The sequence below is a fragment of the Carassius auratus genome, chromosome 6 (assembly GCF_003368295.1).
Source record: "Carassius auratus strain Wakin chromosome 6, ASM336829v1, whole genome shotgun sequence".
Lineage (NCBI taxonomy): Eukaryota > Metazoa > Chordata > Actinopteri > Cypriniformes > Cyprinidae > Carassius > Carassius auratus.
In genome coordinates, this window is record NC_039248.1 from 8,602,141 (window position 1) to 8,616,899 (window position 14,759).

The 14,759-nt window shown below is 37.2% G+C and overlaps 2 protein-coding genes across 2 annotated transcripts; one reads left to right on the forward strand and one right to left on the reverse strand.

The window, feature by feature from the left end:
- Positions 1–841: 841 nt before the first annotated feature.
- Positions 842–7,524, forward strand: tac3b (tachykinin precursor 3b). The gene is made up of 7 exons (XM_026259815.1): positions 842–4,182; positions 4,268–4,380; positions 5,469–5,559; positions 5,778–5,810; positions 5,902–5,955; positions 6,256–6,316; positions 6,469–7,524. The coding sequence occupies exons 2-7, from the start codon at positions 4,282–4,284 to the stop codon at positions 6,485–6,487; spliced, it is 357 nt and encodes a 118-aa protein (XP_026115600.1). The 5' UTR covers positions 842–4,182; positions 4,268–4,281; the 3' UTR covers positions 6,488–7,524.
- Positions 6,882–14,356, reverse strand: c1galt1lb (core 1 synthase, glycoprotein-N-acetylgalactosamine 3-beta-galactosyltransferase 1, like b). The gene is made up of 4 exons (XM_026259805.1): positions 13,917–14,356; positions 12,974–13,231; positions 11,265–11,929; positions 6,882–10,131 (listed from the first exon to the last, which is right to left on the reverse strand). The coding sequence occupies exons 2-4, from the start codon at positions 13,191–13,193 to the stop codon at positions 9,868–9,870; spliced, it is 1,149 nt and encodes a 382-aa protein (XP_026115590.1). The 5' UTR covers positions 13,194–13,231; positions 13,917–14,356; the 3' UTR covers positions 6,882–9,867.
- Between the last annotated feature and the right edge of the window lie 403 nt (positions 14,357–14,759).

Sequence of the window (14,759 nt, forward strand, 5' to 3'; positions counted from 1 at the left end):
AGATGATTTGAGCAATGAGACATGGCACATCGTCCTTCTGAAAGTATCCATCACAAGATAGGAACACTGTGGTCATAAAAGGATATGGACATGATCAGCAACAATCAATGGTGGCTCCAGACAATTTTAATTGGGGGGGGGGGGGGCAATGGGGGGTCCTGGTAATTTCAAGGGGGGTCTCATGAAAACCAACAAAAAATACAGTTGACATGGCTAATAACTGCATATTACTGCTTCTAAACAACAATAACAAAACAGCATATCAACTAACTTACTTTTGTTTTGATTAATCAAATGCAGTTTGCAAACAATATGCTCAAACTTTAAAGGGTTAGTTCGCCCCAAAAATGAAAATTGTGTCATTAATAACTCACCCTCATGTCGTTCCAAACCCGTAAGACCTCCGTTCATCTTCAGAACACAGTTTAAAATATTTTAGATTTAGTCCGAGAGCTTTCTGTCCCTCCATTGAAAATGTATGTACAGTATTCTGTCCATGTCCAGAAAGGTAAGAAAAACATCATCAAAGTAGTCCATGTGACGTCAGAGGGTCAGTTAGAATTTGTATAGAATTTTGGTCCAAAAATAGCAAAAACTATGACTTTTTTTATTCAGCATTGTCTTCTTTTCCGGGTCTGTTGTGAGAGTGTTCAAACACAACAGTTGATATCCAGTTCGCAAACGAATCACTCGATGTAACCGGATCTTCTTGAACCAGTTCACCAAATCGAACTGAATCGTTTGAAACGGTTCGCGTCTCCAATACGCATTAATCCACAAATGACTTAAGCTGTTAACTTTTTTAATGTGGCTGACACTCCCCCTGAGTTCAAACAAACCAATATCCTGGAGTAATTCATTTACTCAAACAGTACACTGACTGAACTTATGTGAAGAGAGAACTGAAGATGAACACCGAGCGGAGCCAGGTAACGAATCAATCTTTTATTCGTGTCTCAAGTCAAGAAGAAACAGTTCTCGGTTCAGTGTATGAATAAATGTCTAAAAAAAAAATAATTAAAGGGAAGGCTGTGGCAAGTAAACGATGCTCAGTTGGTACTGAGTGGCTCAAAGTTTTCCAAGAACATATCCCCCACACCATTACATCACCATCACCAGCCTGAACCACTGATACAAGACAGGATTGATGGGTGCTTATATGTTGTTTATGCCATATTCTGAACCTGCCATCTAAATGAAATTTAGACTCATCAGACCAGACAACCTTTTTCCAATCTCCTATTGTCCAGTTTAAGTGAGCTAGTGTTAATTCTAGCCTTTCCCCCCCTCTTCTTAGCTGATAGGACTGGCACTTTGTTGTCTTCTGCTGCTTTAGCCCAGTTGCTTCAAGGTTCAATGTGTTGTGCATTCAGGGATGCTGTTATGAAATACTGAGCCTAGCTCACAGTTGTCTGATTACGTGGGGTCTAATAAATTTCGCTAATGACTCCAGCGTCAATTCCATCATTTCTCACTTAAGTGAGGAACACAGAAACGGGTGGGAGGAGTGAGGTACAAGCAGAAATATGCAGAAGTGCGATTCTCATTTTCACATGTCAACTTATTGGCCTAAACACAAAGGGATTTTTACACTTGAGTCACATGTGTGATCACACACAGTGCCATATATCCAGGATTAATAAACCCTTAAGGGGGAACTCAGCATATTATCAATTAGGGGGGCTTTGCTTTTTGAGTGTATTCATGTGTGAGAACATAAGTCAAATATCTCCCAGTTTACTGTCAATGACATCTGTCATTATAGAAGCCACAGAGTAGTAAAATGTGTTAGATAGGACTCGGTGCAATCTTATTTAGTCATAATTGAATATAATTGGATGGTTATAATTGGATTTCACAAAATTACCCAGAGTAGCCTCAGGATGGGGCATGCATAGGGTAATGCATTATTACTAAACCAGTGAGCAAATCTCTCTCACATACATTCATAGTCACACACATAATCTTGCATAAGTATACTGTGTCAGAGGTAGGGAGAACTTTTTTATTTTATTTTATTTACTTGTTTTTTGTTTTGAATTGACCCCTAAATAAGTCCAGCCTTAAAAGTGTGGCATAATGCATCCAGCAACAATATATGGCAGTGATAAATTCCTTGGTTTAATTTATGCTGAAAACTGAAAGATTCAAGTTATCTCTCACTGCTGCTCATTGTCATGTCATATGTATGTGTGATGGAAAGTGATACATCTTCTTTGCAAAGTTTTCAGTAACCGAGGTCACTTTGGGTTATGCTTTCTATGAGGATATGAAGTCTGATAAATGCTCTGTACTTACAATGATCTCTGACCATGAGACAAACAATCAACATTTCTTTTTAAAACATGGACAGAGGAAGCATTCAACCACTATTTTCTTCTTGATCAAAAGACTCAAAGCTGTTTGGGTGAGACCGTGGGTTGAAAGGGTAAGTGTACTATTATATGGCACATTTGGACATAGTAAATAATATAAGAAAGAAGGATGATGGTGATGACGATAGTGAAGGTTTTTTTTTCAGCTGGCAGAACAAAGTCTGTAAATTCGCTGAACTTCTTTGCATTCAGTCTTTCATTGTAATCTATATTATTTGGTGAAAGAATGAGACCAGAAATACAGTAAAAATTCAAGGAAATTAGGCTATAAGAAAGAAAATGAGAGCGATACTGTGTGAGTTTATTTGCGTAAGCAAAAGTTGGTAGGTGTCACTCACCATTGAGAAGCAGTGACTGGACTTGTGAGTGTGGGTGTACTTCCGAACTGTTCTAATGTTTCATGTCCGCTTCAGCAAACACAAGCAACACTTTCTTACAAATGCAGGAAACAAATCAGGCTTCAGAGACAAGACTATCGTAAATAATCACTTGTTTTGATGGCATGGAAATGTTCAGAACTGAAGGAATCATTTGTTCTCAATGCAAACAACTGGACTTAATCACTTCAAAGCCCTGTTTTCCAGCTCCACATCCCTTCTATACAGCAAATCCTGCTTCATGAGGAATGTAGTGCGTCGGTGTATCATTAAGAGCTTTCCGCCTTGCTGAGGAATCAAAAGAGAGAAATAAGAATAATTTGAAAAAACTAATTACAGTATTGGCTTCTCTATGCAAATTAATTTAGTAGAATTACATACCCTAAAACATAGAGGCCAATAAAATTGAATGTTAAAAGGCAACAAATGACACTAGTGAACGAAAGAAATAAAGATAATTCATCTAGGGGGCAAGTTGTCACACCAGCAAGAAACTCTCATTGCTGTTGCCATGGTGAGTATTTTAACTAATTCCCCCCAAACAAACTCACTACTGAACTGTTTGGAATGGAGGCGTCTGATGGCAAACGTCAATCTTGATTTCATCTCTGTCTTTATATAGGAAAAGATATACAGAAATCATCACACGGGAACAGACTAAAGAGGTCAACAGGTCAAATGTATTTTTCTTACAAAATGTATACACTTTAAAGAACATTTCTTCCAGTTTCAGAGAATTTTAAATCTAAGCCTTGCTTTAAAGCCATAAGCATTCATCAATCAGGCTCCTACAGATCTTAATCAAGGCAGCACCTTTTCTATAACTCACAGACAGCTTTGTCCTATCAAGGACATATCTGTAATGAGATGGAGCAAATGGAATGAGCAGTATAGATGACTCATAATCCCACTGAATAATAAGCCTTGAACCCTGTCAAACACGTGTCTTTCTGAATCAGAAATCTTCTAAAACTCACACACTCCCTATTACCCAGAACACAATGCAAATAACCTTGTCCATCTGCCAACTTACGATTCTGCATTTAATAAACTGCAAAGCCTATACTCTTCGAATTTTCTCATTAATCACTGCTTCACAAATCTTACAGAAATAATAAGCCACGGTCAAACATAGACTGGACTGAATTTTGCGTGCAACTCAAGACTAAGACGAGCTGTGAGTAGTAGTAGTATAACTGACCGCACAAATACGTCAAGGCTCTATGTGTTAATGACTTTGCGTCACTAGAATATGTTAGCATCATTATTTGGTTCGTATTTGGAGAGCCAGCTTGCCCGGGGTTGAGTGAGCGGAGCGCGCGAACGCCACAAATAAAGGAACGCGCGCACCTGCGAGCATTTACAACTCTGGAAAGACACAACTGAACAGCATCCTCCTGAACCCCCGCTCATCTCAGTGTATCTAAGAGGTATTATTACTTCTTTGATCAAATTATTCTAGCTTTATATGACAGAAGTGTTTGGTTTGGATTGTCTAAATAAAGTTTGGCGCAGGTGTGGATCTAAGGATGTCCTGCGGTTGGTTGCTCGTGCTGTTCTCTCATGTGCTGCTGATGCTCGCGTGTCCTCGACACTCGAGCTGTGCGCTCGACTATCCGTCATTCACGGTAAGTTCACATTAAACGACACTTTAAAAACTAATATCGTTGGTTTGTTAGACGGGCTTGCTCTATGAGATTAAAAGGTGCGCTATGTGCCTAAGAATCGAATAGGGGCTAGTTGTCACACTAAATAAAAGTTAGCATATAGACTACTTAAAAGTTGCATTCTAAACTATACCTCCTCCGGTTAAAAAATAAAAAAATAATAATTTATATAGATTTTTTTAATCAAAAGTATATTCTTAAAAATATAACTAACTGTAATTATTTATAGGCTAACTACGTTAATACAAATGAACCTTTCCAGAGTAGCATAATGTACGCAACGCAACGTCATTTTTTTTATTTCACCTTAACCTGTACAAATGTGAACGTTAACTATGCTACTCTATCTATCTATCTATCTATCTATCTATCTATCTATCTATCTATCTATCTATCTATCTATCTATCTATCTATCTATCTATCATCTCAACTATTTACATATTGCCTACTATGAATATATAGCCTATAAATACCTTCCACAATATGTATTTTGATTGTGGGGTCACTTGTTTACTCAACAGATTTTGCAAAAATCTAAATTTTAGTTTGGAGGACAAAATAGAGAATATTTATGTAGGCTAATATAGATGTTTATTATTATTATTATTATTATTATTATTTCATTTAATAGCCTATTCAGTTAGGCTATATATATTGGGAATATGACCCTTTAAATTTTGAACTGATATGGAGAGAATATATGGAGATGGCTAGAATAAATTATAATGGCACCATTAAAACCTTAATGACTCTATCAAAGTGATATCTGACTGTTAAAAAATGGGCTCATACAGAGGTTCAGTCACGAGTGTCCACACTGGCAAACTACACACATACAGGTTCTTATATACACACACACACACACACACACACACACACACACGCAAAATGACCGCTTCTTGGATTATTTTATTGTATGGTAAAATCCATTTTTCAAAGCAGTTCCCTGATCTTTGTTTCTTTTCAGTTGTTTTTATAACTTCAATGATCATCACAGTCTGGAGTCACATGGGTTTGACTTTCATTTGCGATTGTGTTTTCTGTACAGGACGACAGCGACCAGTCGGAGCGCTATGAGAAACGATACAATGATATTGATTATGACAGTTTTATTGGCCTGATGGGCAGGAGGAGCGCAGGTGAGACCCAGGCAAACTAAATCATTTCAATGATGAAATTTGCTTTTAACAGTATTAAAAATGCTAAATATTGGGACATCATTCTCTTACCTTCATGTTGTTGTTTCACAGAAAAGGTTTAAAACAACTTGAGGATGAGTAAATGACAAAACTGAGAACTATTCCTTCAAGGTCAATAGTATTTTACGTTTGATTTATCATTCATTTTTATTTCACAGGAACAAATCGTGACACCAATCCACCATTTAGACGTAAGTTCCAGTTTTCTTCATTAACATACACCTATTATTAATTAAAGTAACATCAGAGCTTGATGAGATTTTACTCTTTGGTCTTTTGCAGCTAATATGAATGACATCTTTGTTGGATTGTTAGGACGGAGAAACACCGTGTCTGGTAAGTCTGTGAAAGGACATGTAAAAGGTGGTCAATATTTGTCAATCTAAAGAGTGAATAGGAAATAAGAAAGTGCAATAATTTGAGGTTAATTTATTATTTATTGTCTATATTTATGTCCCCACGCCCAAGCAAACCTATATACCACACTCCCAGGGTTTGAAATATGCACAGTGCAGAATGAGTGACAGACAACACTGAAGCGAATACACTGACCTCTAGTGGCCACTATATAGAATTGTAGTAAGAGAACATCTGAAAAATACCAAGCCTTAAATTATTATTATTTATTTCTACCAGATATTCCTGTTCGGAGAGGACAGAGAAGAGGCAACATTTTCTTAAAGGACAGAATGCAGAGGTGAGAACATGTAAGTTTAGCTTGAATTTAAATGGACGGTCGCTTTAAAGTCAGAGTTGATGAATTGCTGATGATCAACAGAAGTTATTTTTTGTGAGAGGTTTCTACATAATTGTATTGATTTTATTGCATTGTTATTGTTTTTCATGAAGGTTTTGCTGTGGTGTATGAAGCCTGACTTCTTCAGTCCAGAACTCATCCACCGTGCAATTTTGCCATTCTGAAGAAAAATTGTCCGTCTTTGTACGATAACCAAGATGTACGAGTTTCAGTTTATTGTCAGTGTGTTCATTGTAGTATATTTTGTCTCTTTTTATGTAAGATAACATTTACATTAACGCCATTAAGATTTCTGAGTACAAAATGCACCAGACTCAAATCAAAGGTGTGTTGATAGATTTACTTAGCAATTCAGGAACGACAACAATCCTGGGATGAAAAGACAGATGTAGGAAGACTGAAAAATATATAAGGTAAACATTGTAAATTTTCTTGATTAATTTTACATATGCTGTAAAAATACTATTTTATTTATTTATTCATAGAACAGACCACATAAAAATAGTTTAATGTAAAACAAGTCTTTATTTAATATGCTGGTTATTCTTCCTCATTGAATTATTCTTGTCACACATTTGCCTCACACACTCTTTTATAAATAAAAGATTGCTGTGGAAGTACTGTGCAGGATTCCCCTTTGTACATAAAAGACCCTACCGACAAAAGAGAATAAGAAAGGAACACATATACCTTTGGATTAAAGACAAGGGCATGAAACGCATGAATTCAGGAATGCAGAAATGCAGGGCTGGTTTTAATGTTCGCACAGAGTGGTTCTGCTTCATTTATGACAAGCTGGCTTCCCTTTTCATTACATAATCCACTACACATCTCCCAGAGTGCAGATGCAAATTTCTATGGGCCTTCTTAGTCAACACAATTTGCAAAAAACTTTGCTCAATCAATGCAACGTCTCCAAAGAAAACTCTAGTCATCTTAAGATTTGCATTTCTTTCTCTCTGTTCAAGAGCTGAAATATGCAAACTTATGTCAACTTACAAAAGTAAACTCTGCAAAGGGAATGTTTACAAAGGAATTTTAGCCAGCACTTTTCTAAGGAAGATCATTTGCATACTAGGAACATATGAGCATGTTCAAACATTTAGCTGACAACAGCTAACTTCTCTTTGAAATCATGGAAATTTACCCCACAAAAAAATAACTATTAGATCATACCTAAAGTGGATGGTGCACACTCAAGAGTGCTTTTCCTCTTTGAATCAACAGACTAGAACAAAACTGCAAAAACTTCCATTTACTCTGGCACTTTCACAGAGATTTCCCAAGCATACTGGTAATTCACACCATTTATTCCTGAATACTCACTGAAAAGCAATCGTGTTAGTCAAAACCATAGTCATTCCATTAACAATTTCAAGATTTATGCAGAATTTGATTAGGAACTAAAACGAAGATAATTTTACCAATAACATATAACCTGTTTGCATTAACTTCAAAAATCATTCAGTTCTATGACAAAAGCAAGTGACTTTGTGCTTGGAGTGGTCAAAGGACAAAAGTGGTTGGTATTCAAATACACTCATTTCCAGTTCAAATAAGTTTATTCATTCAAATAAACTTTATTTGAATCCCTTCATAATTGTGGTGTCATACACGCAGTCAAAATATCTGCAAGTGCATGGACAGAGTTTGAGCACTGCTGCATTTGATTTAACCCACAGCTTTATCTCTAATCCTATACTGGAATAAAAACATTTGAATGATACACATTTAGTGTGCATTATGTTAAAAAGGTCCTTTCAGAAAACTTACCAACTCCAGCACATTTAAAGGGAAAATTCTGTTATTTACTCCGCCTCATGTTTTACAACACGCATGCTGAAGGATGCATTGTTTATATAATAGGGTGCAATCATGAAAAATAGAATACATATAACTTTGTTTCTCAAAAGAGATATAGTCAGGTTTTGAATGACATGAGGGTGAGTAAATGATAGCAGTTTTTATTTTTGAGTGCACTATCCCTTTAAGTACAGCAAATACACACAAATAATTGAGTAATAGAGACATTAAGCAGAACCACAAGAAACTGAATCAATTTCACCACCCTGGACAAGCGGCTACGTCAGCTTCAAAGTCAACACATCTAATGTCACTCACAGACTGCTGTAGGAGTTTCAACACTAGCGAAACCTGACATTCAATCCCAGATAAGCAAAAGCCTCCACAGTCACACTCCAAACAATTTAAAAAAAAAAGCTTTATGTGGTCAGGTGCAATAACTCACAAGCTGCTTTGCTTCACTGCGTATTACACTACACCATTCATCTAGAAAACCACAATTCCCATTAGCATGGTGAAAAAACTGCGTATACTTACACCGTCTTATCTACCTTGCTAGCTTTACTTCTTTCCCAGGCACTCTTGAACTACTGGGCCAGCCAACAGGATCTTACTAATCCGCAACTTTCCTACAGGAGTAGTTTACCCAAAAATGACAAAGTTGTCATCGTTTGCTCATCCTCATGTTTTCCAAACCTGTATGAACATCTTTCTTCTGCTGAACACAAAGTAAGATATTTTGAAGAACAAAACAATTGCCGGTAGTTAATGAACTCGACAGTATTTTTTTCCATACTACTGTATATAAGTATATGTCTACCAGAAACTGTTTGGTTACTTACATTCTTCGCAATATCTTCTCAAACAAGCTCATACAGGTTTTGGAGCAACTTTTGCGAAAAGCAAATGATGACAATTTTCCTTTTTGGGTGAACTATCCCTTTACCATTTAGAGAAAGGTAATATGCTGTTTTGGTGTCAGTTAAAGGACTACATCCTGGTTAATTTGTTCTTTGTAATCTTAGTCAAAGTAAATTGTGCAGCTTTGGCAAAGCTATTGTAGACAGTGTTGAGAAAACACAACTGGAGCTTGAATGTTTGCAGAATTTGTTTGCAAGCTATAAAATCTATAAGCTGCTTTGTTTAAATATTGCCTAATCTCAATACAAATGTGGCCCAGGGACATATGGAAATGATTGATTTTTCTGGATCAGAGCAGAGGCACTAATTGAAGGGAATGAGCAAATGAAAGTAAATTAAGGTTCCCCTTTTTCTTATGGCATTGCTGTTAAATCATACATGGCGGTGTGTTTATGACATATTTTTATATAAAGAAATAAAATATGAAATTAAGTATAAACTAATACTTGCTTCTGGCCCCAAAATATTACCCAATGTTATTATCTTATTAAGGCAACGTCCTACACTCATACCCCAAGAACCACATACTCGCTCTACAAGTCTAAACCTTCATGTCATACAGTTCCACACTGTCATATTTAAACATTCACATTATTGAGAGGACCACACTCCCAACTGTACCAGCTCATTAAATCACACAGACATGTCATGCACACGTTTCTGTGGCACAATATAGAAGGTATTTTAAGACATTATCCAAAAAAAATAAAGCCATCCCAAAAACTGTTCTTTTGGAAGAAGATATTAAATGTAACTTGTAAAAATTCCTACGCAGAAATCTGCTGTAACTTTTCATTATGTTCGTGGGATTTCTTTTCTCCTTCTGCCCCCAGCTTTTCCTCTATGTCTCCAATTTCCACTTTGTCTGGGGCTGGAGCATTTAAATCTTTTATGACACTGGGCTCAGGGGGCTGATAGCGGTATTTGTAGCCAAAGGCACGCAAGTGGTAAGTGTAGTATTCCAGCAGGTACATGTGTGACGGATCCACATAGTGGAAAGAAACCGCCAGATCTGAGCAACATTGTGGGCCCTGAGAAAAACAGAGAGAAACAATACATTATTATATTAATAAATTATATTATTATATATGACCTGTAACTGCGTACTTGCCATGTTGTTCCAAAACCCTTGCTTGCTTGTCATTTTAATAACTGATAGCTAAAATACTGATAGCTCTTTTTTAGGCAGTTCCAATAAAAGAAAAAACATAAAAATACATGTTTGAATCAAAACAAGTATTAATACTGCAAGTAATGACAGATTTTTCTCTACTTTATAAAACTCTTAACTTTAAGCTAGTCTTTTCTTGTTTTTAAGTCAAGTCAAGTAACCTTTATTTATATAGTGCTTTAAAAAAAAGATTGTGTCAAAGCAAATGAACAACATTAATTAGGAAAACAGTGTGTCAATAATGTAAAATTAAATTAAAGGCAGTTAAATTGACAGAAGTGCTTAAAGTAATAAGTGCCAGCACAAATGCACTCGGGTAGACTTTGACCTGTGCCAAAACAAACCTGAGCTCATGCGGGCCTGTAGTGACACAGGGATTAGTGGCTTTTTACTAGACAAGCACATGGTAAATATCCTTGTGCGTCATTTATTTAAATAGTACGTATGTAAAGGGTGAGATTCGCACCCTCAGGGTGCCCTAAATGCAGACATAAAAAAGACTCTAGTCTAAATTTTTCACCTTTAATATGACTCTCTTCAAGGTCTACACCGGTAGCATATTAACTAAAAAGTTACTGAATTGAAGTAAAGTTATAATGCCACAAAAGTAGCAACACATTTTCTTCTGTATTGTGACACAAATACAAGTTTTACAGATTATCAAAAAGGGGAAAAAAAAAAAAAAGTAGGACGGGCACTCAGTTGTTGATTGGATGGAAGCAGATCTGAATGCAAACGATCAGTCGACTGCAAATAAAGTCTCTCATGTGTCACCAGAGAGAACCCTGTCCTTTCACTAAAAAAATCAATTCATGGTTATCTGAAAAAAAAAAAAAAAAAAAACTAATACGCTGTTCTCATTGCATGATACTCTATACAAAACAATACAAATATTGATAAAGGAGACTACTGGAGCAAATGATACCATCTAAGTAGGCATCTTACTAGTTTTCAGAATAGATATAAGGCAATCTTCACTGAATTCGAACTCACCTGCACAATGGGGTAATAACAGTAGTTCCAATACCAGAAGGTCTTAGGAAATGTACCAGTGAGATGGGACTCTGGAACGAAAGGGTGGAATGTCTCTCTTTCTAAAGTGTCTCTGGAGTCTCCTGCCACAACGCCTATTTTCTCCATACACTGACCCAGAGCTAGGTCCTCCACTGAGCTAGTGTGAGTGCACACTTTGGTGCGGAAGCCCTCCACAAACCTCCTCAGAGCCTCTTTGCTAAGCACGTAACCAGCGCCGCCACTCATGTAACCCTGTTTTACATACGGCTTAAACCGCCGGCCAAAATACACCGGGTCCTCTGGAGAGTGGCTGGCCAGAATCCAGCGCAGGTTGTCGACGACCACGTAAGTGTCGTCATCCGCTTTGAGGAACCAGTCTGCCTCGTCCCCGTGCTTTTCCATGACGTAGTGGAAAGCACGAATGGTTTTCCAGTACAGCTGATCCCGACCTTCCTTGGTGTTTAGGCCAACCGTAGGAAAATCAGGGTCGTCCACAGAGCTTATGAAGACCACAATGTTGCAGTGGCGGCTCCACGTGGCTTTCACGTGCCGAGCTTTCTTCTCAAGGTTATTAGGGCCGGTCATGACCCAACACAAAATACGTACTTTCTTATAGAGAGCGTCAGCTAGGGTGCCATCCTCACCTACAAGAGACCGAATGATTACTCAGACAAATACTCAAAACAAACCAAAATCACATGCCACTAAGTAGATAAGAATATTTTGAATGTGATAAACAATTAAGAAATCATTTTCTATGAAGTATGGAATACCATTATCTGTTTACATTTTTATATCAAATATTTATTCATAAAATTTAGAGCCAGCATCTGAGTCCACAGTTTATTACAATTGGGATGGTTTACTGATAACCAACTTGGTGATAAAACCTTTCTGTAAACTTTAACAAGGACAACACAAGATGTGAGCCCAAAATTAAAAGCAAAGTCCATCTCTCCAGGGAGTATACACAGTCAGACGCAAACATGCCCATAAAGAGTTCCTCACACACAGAAGGCTTGGAACAGGTTAACTGTTTGTTCAATTGTTAAATCAGGGTGTGATATTATATCCACAAGTCATATCAATGAAAGGGTGTAAAAGCTGAAGCACTGTATATACATCATCTGACTTGTCTAACACACCCCTTTTGGGAATGCCTTTTTTTTTCCATTAATTAAAAGATTCACAAAACACTTTGTGGATCATAAGACCTGACAAACAACAATTTCAAAAACATTTAATTCCATTTTATAGTTTCCAACAAATCCATGGAAAACAAGTTTTACAGGAGAAATAACAGAGCACAAGGAATGTATTTTAATTTTTAAAAAAAAGTTATTCCAGCCCCATACACACAATTACCTTATAGTAAATATGCTTAAGAACAAAAAACAATTCAGATTCTGCTCTCATTTACTCACCTTCTGTTGTACCAAACCTGTATGACTTGATTTGCTACTATTCACTTGCATTTCATGTTTTGTGATTCTGCCCATTATCTTCTTTCAGGTTTCACATATGACAGTAATAAAGGTTTAGATCATATCTAGGCGATTGATCGATTTAATTTACACTGTGGCAATTTATACATTATACAATTTATACTACAGTTTCACTTGTAGTGCTCATACTATGAATATATCGTGTTTGCTTATAATAATGATTCGTTTCCTCGTTGTTTTTACCTGTATGGTGAGGATGATTAAGGTTGAAGAGAGCCGACCTTTCCTTCTTCCAGTTCTTGTTTTCTTCTTCAATCATCTCCATCAGGCTTTCCTTGTGGACCTCGGGACCAACAGACCCCACGTTCCGCGTGAACCCAACCTGACGCAGGAGCACGTACAGGGTGCACGTGCCCACCACAAAGCCCACGTAGAACGCGAAGCGCGCGCCGAGAGCTTTCATCACGAGCTCTGTGTGTAGAGACTCTCACCTCAGAGTGTCTATTTAGAAGACAGAAACACAAAAACACTAACTACAGCCAACAGAGGACGGCGCAGTGTTCACTAAACCTGTCATTAGGCTAAGTTCACGATTCAGATCTCATTAATCTAAAATAAACCCGATGTTATGCGTGTACAGTCTGCGTGACAGCAGCTCCGTGGTCTAGGACTGATTGTGACAGCATTGCGATAGAGAGCAGCATGCGTCGTCATACCAGGATACAATTAATGACAGCTAAACGTCTACACTGAAAAATTATGCTGGATTAAATCGTTTACATTGTAAAATTAGTTTAGACAACACTATCAGGCGTTGTGCAATTGGCACTCATCAAATCTGTCTTTAGTAACGTTAGTCCTGAATTTTGAGACGTAATATAAAAAAAATGACAATTGTTTATTGGCACATTAGTAGTGAACTAAAGGGGCCTAATTGTATTAATAACTAACCCCTAAAATGTTTAGACGAAATACACCCTATAAAGTGACATAATCAACTGTTGTCTTTGTTACTACTGAAGAACATACAACTTTTGAAGGACTAATGAATTGTAATCAATAAACACTTTTTTGTCTATTTCTGATCACAAAAAAAGTTTCAAAACAAACAGCTTTGTCGTGATTACAGCAGAAGTACCAGAGCAAATATTTTAGCCTTTTTTGTGTAACAAAGTGACAATCTTACCAGACAGTTTATTTCCACCATAACAGAAGTGTGAAAAACTGCAGGATTCGGCGCCGAGGCCACTTCAGTCCAACTCAGAGAGCTAGCATAACAGTATAGCTGTTGAATCCAATAAATCTGACAGCTTAATCATGTACATCGGCTACAAATTCATACCCTGGCTATTTTCTGACCCATAAAAATTTGTCTTGGGGATAATATAATGCTTTACTTCAAGCTAACTAGCAATGTGCTTCCTATCTCTTCCTGTTAACTGAATGTTGTACACCGAGAGGGGGCGGTTCAGTTCGGTATTATAATAATTAGCCGACATTTTTCAGAGCTACTCCCTGTCAAACTTTGTTTCGTGGATAGTGACACACACCCATATCAGTAAGTTGTGTCGCTATTATTTCAAGAAAAAAAAAGGTAGGGAAAAGGAAACCTTTTCGACTACAGTGTGAAATGTTCGCGTCATGGTCACAACTATTACAAGCCATACGGAAGCGCACTTGATTGGATGGATCGACTGTCAATCTTAGGCCAAACGATGACGTCATTTAAACGACGGGATATGATTGGACCACATGTATCCAACCGTGGAACATATTCCTGCAAGGGATGGCAGGGAGCCAAAAAAATCACGTCGGGAAAAGTTTGATCGACACATCTACTAAGCTTAGCCTAGCCGGTTGTGATGAAGGGTCGAGACCGTTCAAGCCGTGTCGTGTCTGCTTTCTCAAATGCTTATGAGCACAACCCTATTTATTTTCTTCCAAATCAAGCATTATTAACTGATGTATGACTGATGTATCCAAATAATAAATGTTATATGAGTTATAACATATTTATGCTTTGTATAAT